This window comes from Carya illinoinensis, chromosome 16 (assembly GCF_018687715.1).
Source record: "Carya illinoinensis cultivar Pawnee chromosome 16, C.illinoinensisPawnee_v1, whole genome shotgun sequence".
Lineage (NCBI taxonomy): Eukaryota > Viridiplantae > Streptophyta > Magnoliopsida > Fagales > Juglandaceae > Carya > Carya illinoinensis.
In genome coordinates this window covers 423,837-441,549 of record NC_056767.1, presented here as the reverse complement: position 1 = coordinate 441,549, position 17,713 = coordinate 423,837, and the positions used below count along the sequence as shown (strand labels likewise).

The window sequence follows — 17,713 nt, the reverse complement described above, 5'->3', positions numbered from 1 at the left end:
TGTAGATTATTTTATTCATGTTAAATTCAAATATTTTAAACGGCAGCGCAGCGGCTAGAAAATATAATACAATATATAACAAGATCCTAATTGGAGTTATCAGCGGGTAAAATCTAATTAATGGTTGGGTCGGATTGGTTGATCAACAGGTAAAATTGGGTTAAAAACAAGTTTAATTCAAAATCCACCAAAAAATATAACAAATATTTGTCGGGTTACGTCAGTTTATCAAATTGAGCTGCCACAAGACATAACTTATAAGCTCCCAACATATGAAATATTTGGTATGTGGGTAGTTTAATTAAATGTTATGTAAACTTGGGTAGTCGATGATCTGGTATATATATTAAGATTGATTTGATCTTATTGCTATATATATATATAGTTGATTTCTTTAAAAAATGATTGATTTCTTATAAGTAGTACTTAATAATTTGAGCTTTAATTTTGTGATTTAAGATAGCTTAAAATGTAGCACCGGATCATGAATCTCGACTTGAATTTATAGTGTTTTCTTTCGCTTAATTTAGTAGTGATTTGGGATGCGATTATCCAAATAAAACAGTCATGTATTATATATAAATTAATTAAGCGCTAGCTATGAATTAACCTGCCAATATTGGGTTCTGATCGGTACCCACGATTAATTATAAGTAACATGATGCAGGCATGACCAGTCAAATTTTTCTGAGCAAGAAGAACAGTCTCATGTGTCTGTCTTGCATGTAGATTCCTAAGATATTTTCTCATATAATGGACAAGCTGAAGCTAGCTAGGCTGCAAGTTTATTCTTGACCGGGGTTTTAAATGGCTATTTTCTTGCCTAGAGAGACACGTACGTACGTCGCTCATCATGTAGCTAGGCAGGAAAAGTGTCCTGAGAAGGATTGATTTTTCCGATCTGCATATAAACCTTTTATATATATATATTAATATACGGCCGTATGACGTGCACGAACAGTTTGCCTGAAAACCCCTACTCTGCAAATAGAGGAAATGGCTAATTAACTGGAGAAGAAATAAAGTAATATTGCACGTACGTTCCGATCTGCCTTCAGGTAATAATTAACAGTACTATTTTGCACCATTTATGTTCGGCTTTTTCGAAAGAAGATTACGTGACGAAATGAGATAGCGAATGCACTTCAAAGAGTCGGGAAGTGTGAGTTCAGCAGTAGTTTTCTCGTGATAGGAAAACTATATACTGCACACAATAATTTTAGGCATGCAATAAAACCTTAGTACCCCATATATATATATAATATGTACGGGTTCATGCTTCAGTACTTTATTTTCCTAGCTAATAATCTTTTATGGCGGCTAGGTTACGTGGAAATCAGCAATTGTATTGAGAGAGACTAATTTTTTTATTGTATAATATATTTATGTAAAAAGTAATACTAATTATAAGGTATGTAAGCTCTACGTACTTCTTTTAAAAAAATAATTTGGTATTATTAAAAATTAATTTTTTTATGTGAATCTTAGATTCATCTACTGATCCTAAGACTGAAAACATTAATTCTTTTATATAAATTATAAAAATATTGAAAAATTATAAAAATAGATATAACTACAAACTATTTTTCATATAGATTATCAAATTTAAAATAATTTTTCTTGTATTTTTACTTTAGATTCTATATTAAAAAACTCAATATTGTATAACAAAAAATTTTGGGATTCATATTAATAAGTTTATTAATTCTCTTAAATTTAATTTTAATTTAAATTTTAGAAAAACCACATCCTTGAGAATAGATAATATATTGAAATTAAACAAAATTTGTGGACTATAAAAAAAATTGAAAAGAGATATTTCTAAGTATATTGAAATTTCAAAAAAAAAAATAGAGAGCATATAGAGATTATAATATTTTTGGGAGTGGCTCATTTTCTATATGTATAGAATTATGTATAAAATCTTAGCGTTATTATATGATTTCAATTTTTTCTTTTTTCTTTTTTGTGTTTGGCCGCCGCCGGGGGGGGTGGGGGTGGGGGGGTGTTTTAATGCCACCTCGTTATGGGCGGGTTAGACTTGCTCATGAATAGCATGAAAAATGATTGAAACATGGAAAACCTAGATTGCAAAAGCACTATAAACACAACCAAGGTGAGAGATCAGGGGTGCTTTAATTCTCCAATTCGAATGCATGTACGGTTCTCGTATATATAAATTTATTATTTGCTTCAGACTTGTTTTTTTTTTTTTACAAGAATAGTTACGGTAAAACATTTATAGATGGTTTTAAAAGTATACAGAGGCGTACGAGAAAGTAACATAAAGCCTATAGGATGAACAGTTATCGGCCGTTCATCTATCTAGAATCTAGATCATGTCTGCTGCGCGCGCCTCCTCTTTCTTCTGATATTCTTACCAAGGGTACTCCAGGGGTGCTCCTGGACGAACATCAATATCTGATTAACCCAATTCCGGATTTTCAAGCTGAGGCAACTGCAGCTTTTAAGATCTAGCTTGTGCTGTTTCTCTTGCTTTACAAAGTACTTAGCAATGGCCATTACTTTAATCCAACCTAGCTAGCTAGCTAGGTTGGATTTGATCATGATCAGAACCACTTGTATTTCCAGTTCCATGGCTAACCTCCAATTAACATGTTAAATTTTTGTCATTGATATCTGTACTTAAGTACTCATGCAGATCACTTCTGGCCTGAACGTACATACACTAGATCATCTAGTTCATCATGATATGTGGTCCTTAAGTATCACATTAATACTGATCGAAGATCAGTAACTAGGGCTTGAAGTATGTCTCTTGAATGTACATACACAGGGTAATTTAATTAGAGTAGTGGTAGGCACAAATCATAAATGTACAAGATTTGCACATGAAGCATTTTGTAAAAACTTAGATCCATTAAAAAAAAAAAAGGAGATTTTTTCGTACTTTTTTATTGTGGTGTTTACTTTTTTATAAAAAGTGCTTGTACATTTGGGGCCGGTATATTATATCATTATTCATTTAAAGTATAAAAAAAGATTTGATTTGTTCACTGATCTTCAGTGATCATAAGGCCGGCATGCTTAAATATAAGTAGAACATGCATGAGCATTTCCATTTCCATGAAAGATTTTGATTCGAACTATGGAATGTATTCCTAATTGGTAGAGGTTTAAGAAGGTTCGTATAATATGTATGCAAGTTTTTCTTTGCTTTATTTCATCTTTTTTGTCTACGTAATACATGAGATTGTGACTAGAGAGAGTGTGTGTGAGAGAGATCGAGAGAGTTTGTCCAGTGGCCAGACGTTATTGGAAAGTACTGGAAAATCGCACTCCGAGTTCGAACTTTGGATCGATCGAGGAACTTCTTTTGGAGATTACTTAAGGATCACAAGATTAGGGAGAAAAAGACCAAAGAAAGAAAAACCGGATGATGAATTATGAATGGGAGCAGTCAGAGAAGAAAAATGTGGTCACCAGGCCAGTCAAAGAAGCGTAGCCTTCCAAGCCGGTAAAGTAGGCTCAATTTTGTACGTGGCTGTTCCCGTCATCATATTATAATTGTCCTTTCTCTTTCTTTCTAGGGTTCCTAGAGGTGGGCATGTCTACCCTGATTAAGCTTCGATTCATATAATAGCTATTAGCTAGCTCCCGAGTTGATCTGCCCTACCTCTCTCTCTTCTCTCTGAAGGGTTGCTATCAAGCTCACCAACTGCACCCACGTGAAGTGTCTTTATAATGAGTTGTGCCTAATCAGTATATATCTCCACACTTTAACAGCTCTAATGCCTACCCATGACCTCTTTTTCGTATGCCTTCACTCCCAATACAATCACAGTACTACCTCTGATCTCCAAGCTACCTGCAAGCTTGCTGCAGCAACACACTTCACTTTTTGCAAAAAAAGTTCAAGCCGAAAGAAAAGTTTTTGTCATCAGCAAAACCCTATTTCCGAATCTCTCTTCGTTGTCTTCCCTAGTGTTGTATACTTACCCAAAAACAGTGTTCTTCAATCTTCAACATCATCACCCACTTCCGATCCTTAGGTTCTGTTGCAAATCCAGTATTTTTTATTTCTAGGTACTTAATAATTACCCTATTTCAACCTCTGCCCTAGCATTTCAGATATCTAGGCAAATGGACCGTTTGTTCCTCATCTAGTGTTTCGTTTATTTTGCTCAAGCACTATTTGAATCTCGTTCTCAATTACACATCCCCTATCTCCAAAACCTAATTAGACATATCCTAGAGGCCATGTTTCCTCGTAGCAGCAGCGATCAGAGCCCTTTTATACACACAAGCCCGTCCATTTTAGAGAAGCCCTTCGCGAATGATGAAAAGACTAGCTCAGGACAGGATCAAGAGCATCCCTTGTGTTATTCACATTTGTCGGCTGCTTTTTTGGAGGATGATGAACTATTTTTTAGTCACTTTCTTTCACAACAGAAGCTATTTGTTTGTAGCAATTCTCAAGCTGAGACTGAAAATATTGTTGCGGCTACAGACAAGGCAACGGATAACCGAAAGCAGGCGTGTAGCAACACTGTGGCCGAGCAGATTCCTTCGAAAAGAAAATTTCCAAACAAGAAAAGTATTGGTGGTGCAAAACCGACGGGTCCCAGGAAGAGAACAGGGAAGAAGGACAGGCACAGCAAGATCTGTACAGCTCAAGGGCCTAGAGACCGTAGAATGAGGTTGTCCCTTCAGATTGCGCGCAAGTTCTTTGATCTTCAAGACATGTTAGGCTTTGACAAAGCTAGCAAAACCATTGAGTGGCTATTTTCAAAGTCGAGGACGGCAATCACTGAACTAACAGATAGCATCTCACACGTGAAGCAAACTTGCAGTGACGGTGCCAAGAGTGTATCAGTTACATCCGATAGTGAAGTGGTTTCGGAAAATGTGGAGATTGCGAGTGATGGAGACCAAAGGGGTTTTTGTGCCGATGTGGAATCTTTCAACCGCATGGCCAGGGAGAAATCAAACAGAAAATTACATATAGTTGCAAGGGATTCCAGGAACAAGGCAAGAGCAAGAGCGAGGGAGAGAACAAGGAAAAAAATGATGATCAGGGGCCATGAGGTATCAACAGAAATATCTGTTGGCCCAAACCCTAATAGCAATTTGGTACAGTTATGTTCTTCTAGCCCCCTTGAAACTGGTGATCAGGAATCTTACTTCCCCAGCCAAGACATGAAATCTTCTCTAAAAATGGTAGGTGAAGTTGAAGAACGTTGCAGTCACTTGCTCGGACACGATCAAATCGATTCTCATGTATGCATTAATGAGAATTTTCTGGGCATTGTTGGTGCACCAACATCATCTTTGATTTTGAATCATTCACGCAATGATCAGGCAGCCTCGAGTGGGGGGAATACCGAGGAAGATTTTCCCGGATTTCCTGTAAATCTTAGCAGCAACAACAACAACAATGCTAATATGCAGTCTTTTTGCTGCACGACGAGTACAAACACGAAGTCATCCACTGGAAATGTCCAATCGAGAATCTCTAGTGCCATAGGTACCTCAAAATCCCATGAATTGAAGCATACTTCGATTTTCATGACCACCTACAATACCCAAGAGCAGATGCTTAATTCAATTTTCAGGAGCACCCCAAAGATCCAAGATCGAAACCGTAGTTCCATTTTCTTTACCTCTTTGAACACTCAACGGCAAAACCCTACTACAAACTTTTTGGAAACCTCAATTAATAATTGTTTGCATGAGTCTCATTTTCTAGGGAACGAGTTCTCTTGATTTCCTTTAATCGGTGACAAGAATTGCGGTTTATCCAGAGGTGCTGCTATATTTCAGAGCATGAAGAAAACACAATTAAAGGTGTGTAGCAACTACTGCTATATATATATATAGATATGTTCTATTGAATTGTTTGAATTCGATCAGTACTGGTGAAACTTTGAATGAAATTGAGTTGGAGTTACTTGATCTTGTAAAAATCACTGTATTCATGAATTGTCTGGACATTTGATCATTTACTTTGATCAATATGCATGGTATATATGTTGTGATGACAGTTATTCCATATATTAACCTGAATCAAATGTGATAACATTAAGTTAGTGAATAAAGAACCTAGTCTTTCCATCTTATCTACGTATCAATTAGTTTTCAAAACATTTATTTTAATTACATATGTTTCTAAATCGAGTCCTGCTACGTAAAGTCATTTTTACATATTCTTTACATATTCTAGTGATGTGATTAGCCGAAATAATTATTTTATATAAAAAAAATGATGTAATCAATCATATTAATAAAATGCAAAAAGAGATACAAAAGTGATTGCACGTAATCTTTCTATTCTAAATCTTTCTTTACTTTATTTAAATATCTTGATCTTTGTTCTTTAATTACACAATCGTATTTACTTTTAAAAATTTGTCTTTCCAAAGTAGTACTAGTACTAGTAGTCTAGTGCTAGTACTAGCAGTAATTAAGTACTTGTTTCACAAATTCATCTGTTGATGATCTGAATATAAATCATATTTTGGAATTTATTTAATTTTCTTAATGGTCATATTTAGTACTATCTATATTTTCTGATCATCAATTATATATTTTTCAAAAAACTATTATTTTCCCAAGGATATATTATTAAGAAAAGCCATATTTCTTTTCCCCAAAATATCGTATATGTACTAATTATAGTATATAAATCTAGTCTTTGCCTTTCGTATACGTATAAGGGAAATTAGTGATCATACCCGTATATATATTTATATATATAGGACCTAGCTACCTTAATGGGAAAGAGATATATATATAGCTAGGAAACAGGGTTCCCAATTTGCTGTTGCATTGGGAGAGATGGTGTAGTGCTGCATTAATGTATATAATTTGTTGCTTGATCTAGCCCAAGTTTAGGAAACTAAAGATAGAGAGATCTTCAAGGCTATATATATATATATATATTTACGTAGTACGTGAGTCTTTGATCAAATTAAGAGGCTTTCCAGTGGCAACAATGACTAGTATATATCGAAAAGAGAAGTTATTTTTTCTGAGTTATCGGCAATGGAGGATCAATGTACCTTTGATCGATCTGCTGTGGCGAGTTGATAGCAAATTTGCGGGATGATCAGTGACCGAGACTGAGTGGAGAGAAAGCTTCAATTCTCCAATATGCATGCATTACTTCATACCTGTCGAGAAGTAGCTAAGAAGTCAGGCCAACACCTTGTACAAGATTATTAATTCCCTTTGATTAAGAGGCCGGAAAACAATAATAATGGTGCTGATCAGTATGATTTGGTCTTGCCGGCATGCATGCGTGCACCATTAAACGAGGTGTGCATGGCATGCATAATTTATTGTTGATGTTCTTTGGATCACTTAATTTGCTGATATCCATACATATATATAATATAGCCACTGCATGGAAACTTTAATTAACCTCAAATCTTGTAGTGTTATTTTATAAAAATGTACGTGGAAATACAATCATGGATTACTTTCAATAAACTATTTAAAGATTAAGAAAAACGATTGAAAAGATAACATTGGATCATTACCCCAAGGTTGGATGGTTGGTTTGACCTTATATTTTCTACTTTTATATATGAACGTGTTGTTTGAATTTGTTGACATGAGTTACATTATATTATTTATATTATATGGTCGTTGGAGAACCATCCTGTGCTTTAATGTGGATCTCCCCAATCTGCATAGGGATGGTCGTATGGGGAAATCATAAGAATTACTCACCTCTACCTAGCTGCCTTTTTAGAATCCTTCTGTTAATTTTATCGTTTGTTGGAATTAATTATGTTGCTTTAGATGAATGTGTACGTGCGTGTAATCATGAGAAGTTGATTGCCCAATTTACCAACCTCTGAGTTTAGTCATGTTTGAACGCCATTTGCACGCCAACCCATGCATTTAATTAGGAGATTTTTGTTTTTTATATAATATTTAGGCCAATGAGCTACTGCATGCAAGCAAGCAAGCACGCGATTGGGGTATGAATTAAGTCCTTTTTTCCGCATCTTTGAACTTGTATCAGTACAACCATTGTCTTTATTCAATTCATGATGTCTATAACATGATGTCATGTCATCCACATGCTGTTTCCCAATAATTTTGTATGATGAGCGCGCATAAAATATTAATTATTTATATGCTTGCCTTTAACAAGAAATTAGTAAATTACGGCCAGAAGAGGCAGAGAAAAGGAAATTATGCGTACAGTTTTCTGAAATGTAAACTAAAAAGCCCCTAGCCTCCACACAACAAAACAGGACTGAAATCTCAACTAGACCGCCTAAATTCGGTGCTGAAATTGTGAAAAGAGTACCATAACACGCAGTTAACTTATGTTAATCTATGTACACGCCCCATTGCCACTAAGAACAGGAATGTTGCTCAAAAAGTTCGGGGGAAAAATAAAACGGTTGTTTCATAATTCTTCAAAACTGTCGGCAAAAAATGAGTTGCCGTCACTTAACCTCTCCTGTGCGTCGGCAATGTAACAGCACTCTGTGACCTTGATGAACGCTTATATCCATCCCCCAGCAAGTAAGCCATATGCAGCAGTGCTGCATTAATTTTCCTTCTCTTGGATTCTAACCCCAAATGTCTCTTTGTGGACATGGAAGACCCAGATGAACTAAAGAAGATTGAAGCTGCATTGATCAATGCTCGCTTATCCTTCCTACTTTTGTCAAACGTGGAACAAAACTTCACATGGGCTAGCTGCACTGGAAGCATCTTCTTCAGATGGTGGAAGCAGTCGTATGCCAAGGCCCCTTTTCCTTGAAATAGCCTCTTCTTCAGCAACTCTCTTCTTTTGATTATGAGAACATCAGAAAGTGAGGGAACAACTTAATGATCTGCACGAAGATGAAGAGCTAATATAGACTCAGTAACATACCCTAAGTTTGTTGTGCCTCCGGCCTGTCCGAAAATCACACAAAACAATTTTAAAGTGGTTCAGCAAATTGCTTACGTCCACTGGAGCCTCTTTTATAGAATTTGTACGAGATTTACAAAACACTCTACAAAATTCTATCTCTCTTTCACGTCCCTCTTTCTCTCTTTACCCACTGCATTTTTGCATCAGAGCTCTCTCCTATTTATAGGAGAAGAGCAGCCCACCTGTTGCAGCTTCTTCTGACTTGGGAGAGGGTGGGTGGCCTAACAATGGTAGGTGGTGGTGGGTGAGCATGAGTTGGTGGCTGCAAACCCAAACTCATTTCACACTCACACTTGGGTTGATTTCAACAATCACCCTCTCCACCTAAGTGTGCCATACCAGGATGCTTACAAACTGATTCATTCTTCAAATGAATGCACCTCTTTCTTTGACATGAGAGACTTCTGCTATCGAATACGCTCCAATGCACCCGAGGGTGCTCAGTAGTGTTCAATACTGATCAAGTCCAAACAGTGTTGGAACTTGATCCCTGTGACGACCTTCGTCAAAATATCTGCTGGATTATCTTCAATGTCAATCTTCTGAAGTTTGATGTCATCTTCTTCTAATATTTCATGTACAAAGTGAAATCTGACATCTATATGTTTTGTTCGAGAGTGATATACTTGATTCTTGGCCAAATAAATTGCACTCTGACTGTCACAGTAAATGGTAACCTCTTGTTGTTTAAAGCCCAAATCTGTTACCAATCCCTGTAACCAAATAGCTTCTTTCAATCTTCTGTTACAGCCATGCATTCAGCCTCAGTCGATGATAGTGCAATTGTTGACTGCAAAGTTGATCGCCAACTAACTGGTCTTCCAGCCATAGTGAACACATAACCAGTTGTCGATCGACGTTTGTCAAGATCACCTGCATAGTCTGAGTCAACATATCCAGTTACTAGATTATCTTCACTCTTCTCGAACCTCAAACCAACATCTATGGTCCCCGCAATATACCGTAGAATCCACTTAGCCGCATGCCAATGAACCTTTCTAGGATTATGCATATAGCGACTAACTAAGCTAACAACTTGGGAGATATCAGGTCGTGTACACACCATGGCATACATTAAGCTTCCAACAACACTTGCATATGAGACATTCCTCATGTAATCCCGCTCTTCATCGGTTTTAGGAGACTGCAATGCACTGAGCTTGAAATATGGGGCCATAGGAGTACTCACCGGCTTCGTCTTCGAGTCGATGTTGAATCGTTGCAGTATTCTCTTCAGATACTGCTTTTGAGTAAGGTGAACTGTACCTTTCACCCTATCTCTGCTGATCTCCATCCCCAGTATTCTTCGTGCTTCTCCCAACTCTTTCATTTCAAACTCATTACTTAATTGAGTTTTTAAGCGATCTATCTCCCCCTTGCTTTTACATGCAATTAACATATCATCTACATATAAAAACAAATAAATCAAAGATCCATTTGCAAGTTTTCTGAAATATACATAATGATTGTATTGGCAATGAGTGTATTTCAGATCCAACATAAAGCAATCGAAACGCTACAGCAATGCAAATAGGATTCTTCTAGTGTATAGTTTCCGGCGAAAGAAAGGTCGATCTTTCTTGTATACCTGCCCGTGAACCATTCTCTCTCTTTCTTATATCTGCTATTTATTGCGGAAGGGCCCCAAGCAGACCGTACCGGGCCTCTCGAACGAACCTTCCAGTCGGGTCTTAAGGAGAGCAATCATAGACCAGGGGAGAAACCAGTTACAAGATCAGAAAGGTCAGAGCTGTCGTTGATATGCAAAACAAAGGAAAAGATATCCCCATAACCAATCTCACTTTTTAGGATTGTACCTTCGCGCACTCCTTTGTTCCACCACAGAGCATTACAAGCAAAATATCCGACAATTTATGATTTATAAGAGGGCAAGTCAATCGCATTAATAAACTTTAAGGAATTCCAGGAGCGGGAGAAGCTGTAACTGAAGCAGGAGAACGGGAAATTCCATTTCAAAGAAGATTTGAGAAAGTCGATGTTTTTCGCTTGTACCATTGCCGAGGTGACTGCTTCAAGCTATAGAGAGACTTCTTCAGACTGCATACCCAATTCTCTTTGCCAGCTTCTTTGAATCCTTCTGGTTGAGACAGATAAATCTCCTCTTCCAGATCACCATGTAAGAAAAGCTGTCTTTACATCAAGCTGTGCTAACTTAAGATCATATTGTGCAACCAAAGCTAACAATATCTGAATGGATGAATGCTTCACAACAGGAGAGAATACTTCACTGTAGTCAATTCCCTCTGTCTGAGCGTAGCCCTTGGCTACCAACCTAGCTTTGTATCGCACTCCATTTTTAGCAGCTTGATCATCTTTCTGATTGAAGATCCACTTACAACCAATTGTCTTCTTTCCTTTTGGAAGCGGCACAAGCTCCCAAGTCTGGTGCTGGTGAAGAGACTGCATCTATTCATTTATCGCCTTTGTCCATTCAACTTGTTCACTGGACTGTACGGCTTCTCTGTAAGTGGTTGGGATCTCACCCCCTTCAGCTGGTAATGCATATGTCATATAGTCTGAATAACGTGTCGGTAAACGTTTCTCTCGTCTCGGTCTGTTGGTTGCTATTGACTCAGGTTGACTTGGAGGTACTGTGACTGGATTATCAACCTCATCTTGTCCATGCTTTACCAACTTCTTTGAAATAAACTTCACACTTTGTGAATCATCTGATGTTTCGCTATCACTGCTGCCTTCACTGGAATCTTTATGCTTATGTGACTTAAGCATCTCAGATTCGTTGAATGTAACATCTCTACTGATTATTACCTTTTTAGACTCTAAACACCAGAGTCTATACCCTTTTACACCCGTACTAAAGCCCAAGAATTTTACTTTCTTGGCTCTAGGATCAAGCTTACTTTCTTTAGCATGATAGTAAGCAGGACATCCGAAAATATGTAAAAAATCATAATCAGTAGCATGTTTACCTCTCCACATTTCAATGGGTGTCTTCCCATTATTGGCAGCTGCTGGTAGTCGGTTGATGAGGTGGCAGGCATAGGTCACAGCTTTAGCCCAAAATTGTTTACTGAATCCAGCATTCAGCAACATACATCGCACTTTCTCTAATAAAGTACGATTCATTTGTTCTGCCACAACGTTCTGCTGCGGTGTACCTCGTATCGTGAAGTGTCTGACAATTCCCTCTCCAGCATACTTCCATGAAGGGGTCTGAAGTGTACTCACCTCCATTATCAGATCTGAGCCGCTTGATCTTCCTGCCGGTCTGAGTCTCAACCATTTTTTTCCAATCAAGGAAGATTTTCAGCACTTCATCTTTATTCTTCATCGTATATACCCACACACGACGAGAATAATCATCAACAAAAGTTACAAACCAATGTTTACCTCCTAAAGATGCATTTTGGATAGGTCCCCAAACATCGGAATGCACATAGTCAAGAATTCCCTGTGTATTGTGTACTGCGGTTCCAAACTTGATCCGCCTCTCCTTCCCCAATACACAGTGCTCACAGAAAGACAGTTTACCTGTCTTGGCACCTTTAAGTAAGCCTTGCTTCACCAGTGTTTGCAAAAATTTTTCTCCTGCGTGTCCCATACGCGTATGCCAAAGACTGGTGGTGTCGGCATCAGTCTCATCTAGCTTCTCACAGCCTGTGGAAGCTCTTCCATCAACAGTACTTCATTGCAAGAAGTACAAGTTTCTTCGCCTCAAGCCCTTCATTGCCACCTGAACTCCCATTAGTACTTTGAGAGTTCCGTCTTCAATGGTGATTCTGAATCCCTTTGAATCCAGAGATCCCAATGAGATGAGATTCTTCCGCAAGTCTGGAACGTACCGAACTTCTGTCAGAGTCTTGACGCTGCCATCATGCAGCTTTAACCGAATGCTACCTATTCCCTGAGTCTTACAGGCACTATCATTGCCCATAAGTACTGCTCCACCATCAATTTTTGTGAAGTCAGTAAACCAGTCCCGATTGGGACACATATGATAGGTACATCCGGAATCCATAATCCATTTATCGGAACGACAAATGGATGATGAACTTGCCAAGGCAAAATCTGACTCGTCATCTCTGTCCATGACATTAGCTGTGGCGGGTTGATTCTGCTGTTGTCCCTTTCGGTTGGGACAATCCTTCCTCCAGTATCCTTTGTTGTGACAAAAGGAACACTCGTCTCTAGCAAATTTTTTGCCGACTGATGAACCACGTGATGTGGCTCGGGTTTTCGAATGAAAACCTTTCCTCCTTCCGGGATACCTTGACTGTGGTCTCCCTCTTGTTGTTAGCGCTTCACTTGATGTATCTTGGTGTACCTGTTTATCTTCACGAAATTAGAATCTGAAGAGCTTCTTCTTCAAGTGCAAACGGCTCTCAAAGCTCTTTTTCATGAACTTATCTTCTAATTTCTACCAAAGTACCCTAGCATCTGTCTCTCTCATGACAAAATACTTTTGTTCTTTGGTAAGGCATAATTAGATTGTACTACAAGCTTGAGTATTAAGCTTCTTCCAACCCTGATCAGTCATATCATCTGGCTTTTCTCCCAACGCAATATCCAACTCTTGTTGGATCAACACATCCATGACTTCACACTGCCACATGCCGAAATTTCTTGTTCCATCGAACTTTTCAACTTCAAACTTGGCATTTGACACAGTGGACCGACGTCCCGAGCTACTAGCATGTTCAGAGCTCCTGTCTCTTCCAGATCCTTCCATTTGAATTTTAAAAATTTAGACTCAAAATTTCAAAATTCTAACCGTACGGATGAGTTCAGAACTATCCAAATTGTAGGAAAGCACTATTTGATTGCTGAAATCGGACTCCAAATGGCTTAGATCAAGCCGAAAATGGATCTGAAAAACGGACGGCTGTGATCTGTCTGGCGCATGGGACGCACGCGCTGCACAGTGCGAGTGGGGAGCGTGCCTTTCACGCGCTGAACCTCTGTAGGGCGCATGGGGGCGCGTGTCCGTCACCCGTCTTCAACCTCTGGAGCGCGTGAGGGCGCGTGTGGCTCAATCGTCTTCCTCCTCCGATGCGTGTGGGGGCGCGTGGATGACAGCAAATGCACGCGCTGACATTCTAGGGGCGCGTGTGGGCTACTCCGACCTCCGTTTTAGATTCCGTTTGCGGCAACGGATTCGTCTCAACGCGAGGAACACCCTGGAGTTGTCAAAAATTAATTTTGAGCAACTTGAATTTTCGGACAGCTCGAACCAAAGCTCTGATACCAATTGTTGTGCCTCGGTCTGTCCGAAAATCACACAAAACAATTTTAAAGTGGTTCAGCAAATTGCTTACGTCCACTGGAGCCTCTTTTATAGAATTTGTACGAGATTTACAAAACACTCTACAAAATTCTTTTTCTCTCTCTCACGTCTCTCTTTCTCTCTTTACCTACTGCATTTTTGCATCAAAGCTCTCTCCTATTTATAGGAGAAGAGCAGCCCACCTGTTGCAGCTTCTTTTGACTTGGAAGAGGGTGGGTGACCTAACAATGGTAGGTGGTGGTGGGTGAGCATGAGTTGATGGCTGCAAACCCAAACTCATTTCACACTCACACTTGGGTTGATTTCAACAAAGTTGTGCCCGAAGAGCCTTGTTGAGGGCATGGTCATCTGAATGCCTGGCATCAGATACTCGCCGGAGGCAGACTAGCAGTACTGGCTCAGCTTCTTTCTTCTTTTGCAAATCTTCTTCCTGATGTTCAAGACGATAAAATGGATCTGATAGTTTAGCCGTTCTAGAAAGGAAAACTGCGTTAAGATTTTGCTTTAAAACGTCACAACATATAATAATATTGCTTTAAAACGTCACAACATATAATATAGGGCCCTAACCATCATATGTAAAATAACCAATCCCTTGTCTTTGCATCAATATTTTAAAAACTGTTTCCTGGCCTCCAAGGAGACGGGTGCATCTCAAAGGATTTTATAAAATGCAATTGACGCGATCAATTTAATTTCCGCCTGACAATCCCTACCCCCCGGCCCCAACAAAATAAAAAATAAAAAATAAAAAAATAAAAAAATAAAAAAACCCAAAGAAATGAGTTAAAAAAAAAAAAAAAATCCAACCAATTAACCTTCATCTGCAGGGGAAGTGCAAAGGTCTCTGCATCTTCGATGTCAAACTCCTCGGTCTTTCGCTGGGCCCCACTGATAATCACATACTCAAGTTTTTGGATCTGTCTGAATAACAATCTCATGTCTACAGCATGCAGACTTTATTTAATGCTCCATATCTGTAATATTCAATAAGATGTTCCGTCAATTGAAAATATTGTGGAAGGAAACACCAAAAACTAGAAAAATCTACAATTAACTGTCGTCATGAGTTCTCACAGTGACCAAAGATAGTGAAAAACCAATTCGCAATCACAAATAAACTCATTCATTGAGATGTATAATTGAACTCTATTCATAGTCCTTTGCATTTGCATATCAGACTGGAGAATTAATCAGAAATCAATTGCAAAAGATACCTTCGTAGAATAATAATTTCCCACTTGCTTTTTATCCGCATTGAGCCTTACACCCTTTGCAATCATAGAATTGCAGCCACCACACCATACGTTATAGGGCATCTCAAAACTGAAAGCAAGGCAAAAACAATTAAGAGTTAGCAATCGAAGAAAGCGGAAAAAAAAATCAATAGAGAAGAAAAAATAAAAAAATTTAGTGTTCCAAAAGAAGTGGAAAAGGGGAAAAACAGACCTTGAGAAAAGCCCGATTTGATTATACAGAATAGCATAAGCCTAGAAAGGCCTGCAAAGAAATATGGTGGCAGGTGAAGCTCTTGTTGTCAACCTCTAGCTTCATTCAAAGGTTAAAACAAAAGAAGACCAGCAAAGAGAAGTGGTTGGTAAGCAGGACCCCAGTAGCCGAAGCAATTGTGCAGTAGCTAATGTGCTGGGCACTAGGAAGTTCTCCTTTTCCGTTATTATACATGATTTACAAGGCATACAATCAGAGACTAAAAAGAATGTGTGTGATGCATTACCTTATAATCAATATATATGCCTTCGTCTATTTTCCTCGCCCTCTCTCTCAAAGCATGCTGACCATGAAACTTGTTCCAGGAACCCTGAAAGAAGAGGATTTGTGAGAATTTAAAGTGCTGATGCCTCATCATAAGCCATTCCAAGTATATCATACAACATTGAAGTATAACTGGCTTGGGGCCCATTCTGGAGGATGGTAAAGTTTATCTGCTCTAGCAGCTGCAAGTCAAGACTGTGGAAATCCAATCAAAGTAACTTTAGCGCATTCAATGACTATATAAGGGGATGCTCTGAAAAAAACAGACTTAATAAACAACAAAGGATCATTTGAAGTCCAATGAATTATGAATAATTTCTAATATTGCATTTCCAGTTCGTACGGGGAGTATAAGATCTCAGAGCTTCGCTCAAAGCAACAAAGAGGAACTGCACAAACTCTACAAGATGCCACTAATTCAATCTTTTTAAGTATATTGCATCATTGGAAGATAATTCTCAACAATAATTCCCAAATGAACCTGATGCCGAAGCTATGAAACAGTTAAAATTATTTTCAATTAAGCGCCCCAAAACCATAAGTACCCCAATTGAAATCATTATCATAATCCTAAAAGGATATTCTCAACAATATCTTCAGTAGCAAGTAACGAAATTTGAATCACAGCTACAAGAGCGATTCCTCAGAGATTCTTCACCCCACCATCCGAAATCTAATTAATCCGGATCATACCGGCTAGTCCCTTTTTTTCTTTAGAGAAAAATCATAAAAACCATCAAATCATTAACTTAAATAACAAAGTAATATTAAAAAGCTAAAAGAACCCGACCAAATAAATTTTAAAGCAACGGCTAAAGGAAACACGTCTGATTTCGACGTCCAGGGGGGGCATTGGATATAAATAAAAACCCTAACAAATACAGTGATAAGAAAACTTATATGAAACATTAATTGCAGAAGAAAAGCCGAGAAAACTCCAACAATAAACCTAGATTATTAGTCGTAATAAAATTAGAGAGGGATTTTCCGTTCCATCGTCGTGATCTTCTCCTTCTTTCTTTCTTCTTCAAATTGGGATTCTGAATGAAAAATGGGATCGGAAAGAGAGAGGCTTTGATTTGACTTTATGATGGAACGGTGTCGTATAACTTTGTCTAAAATTTTATCCTGGGGCCCACCGTTCCGTGTCGGCCGAGAGGCAGAGCAAGTGTCATTGGGTCGGATGGAGTCGGGAATACAAAAAAGCCCATCTACTGATAAGAGGTCCACTTTATTTAGGCTATGTTGGAGCCCTCACCACCTTATTTGAAGTCGTTACAATTTAGTAATTTCCCACTTTTATTTTTGGCCGGCCGAAAAGGTCAACGTAATTGGTATATCTTATATTTCCAATATTATTTTGGATGCATGGACTATAATGTCATTTTTATTTTATTATATAAAATATAATATATTTATTGCTATTGAATAATTATTTATTGGATGGTTATTTATTATCTAATAGTGATAAATATATTACATCTTATATAATTAGAATAAAAATGAGATGAAAGTATAGTGTATAACATTACTCTATTTGAAAATTTATAATCATAAGTTCCTCTCTAAATTCATCTTAATGCTAAACAAAATTGATGATCATTTAATGTAGTAAAAATCGATTAACACATGCAAATACATCATAATCTTCTTATAGCCTGTCCTTAATTTGTTTTGTGTGTGTGTCTATATATATATATATATAAGATTCTACGAATCCAAAAATTGACATGTTTTATATGATATAAGAATTTAAGATACCTTTGATCTAC

At 37.9% G+C, this 17,713-nt stretch overlaps 1 protein-coding gene and 1 pseudogene across 1 annotated transcript; one reads left to right on the top strand and one right to left on the bottom strand.

Annotated features, from left to right (window-relative positions):
* Window positions 1-3,573: 3,573 nt before the first annotated feature.
* LOC122298613 (transcription factor TCP12-like) lies at window positions 3,574-6,013 on the top strand. Its single transcript, XM_043108435.1, has one exon. The coding sequence runs from the start codon at window positions 4,222-4,224 to the stop codon at window positions 5,725-5,727; it is 1,506 nt and encodes a 501-aa protein (XP_042964369.1). The 5' UTR covers window positions 3,574-4,221; the 3' UTR covers window positions 5,728-6,013.
* A 2,103-nt stretch (window positions 6,014-8,116) lies between these two features.
* Window positions 8,117-17,022, bottom strand: LOC122299459 (annotated as a pseudogene).
* Between the last annotated feature and the right edge of the window lie 691 nt (window positions 17,023-17,713).

Excerpts from the sequence above, each read along its gene's own strand:
- LOC122298613 (XM_043108435.1), top strand. The coding sequence starts at position 4,222 with ATGTTTCCTCGTAGCAGCAGCGATCAGAGCCCTTTTATACACACAAGC.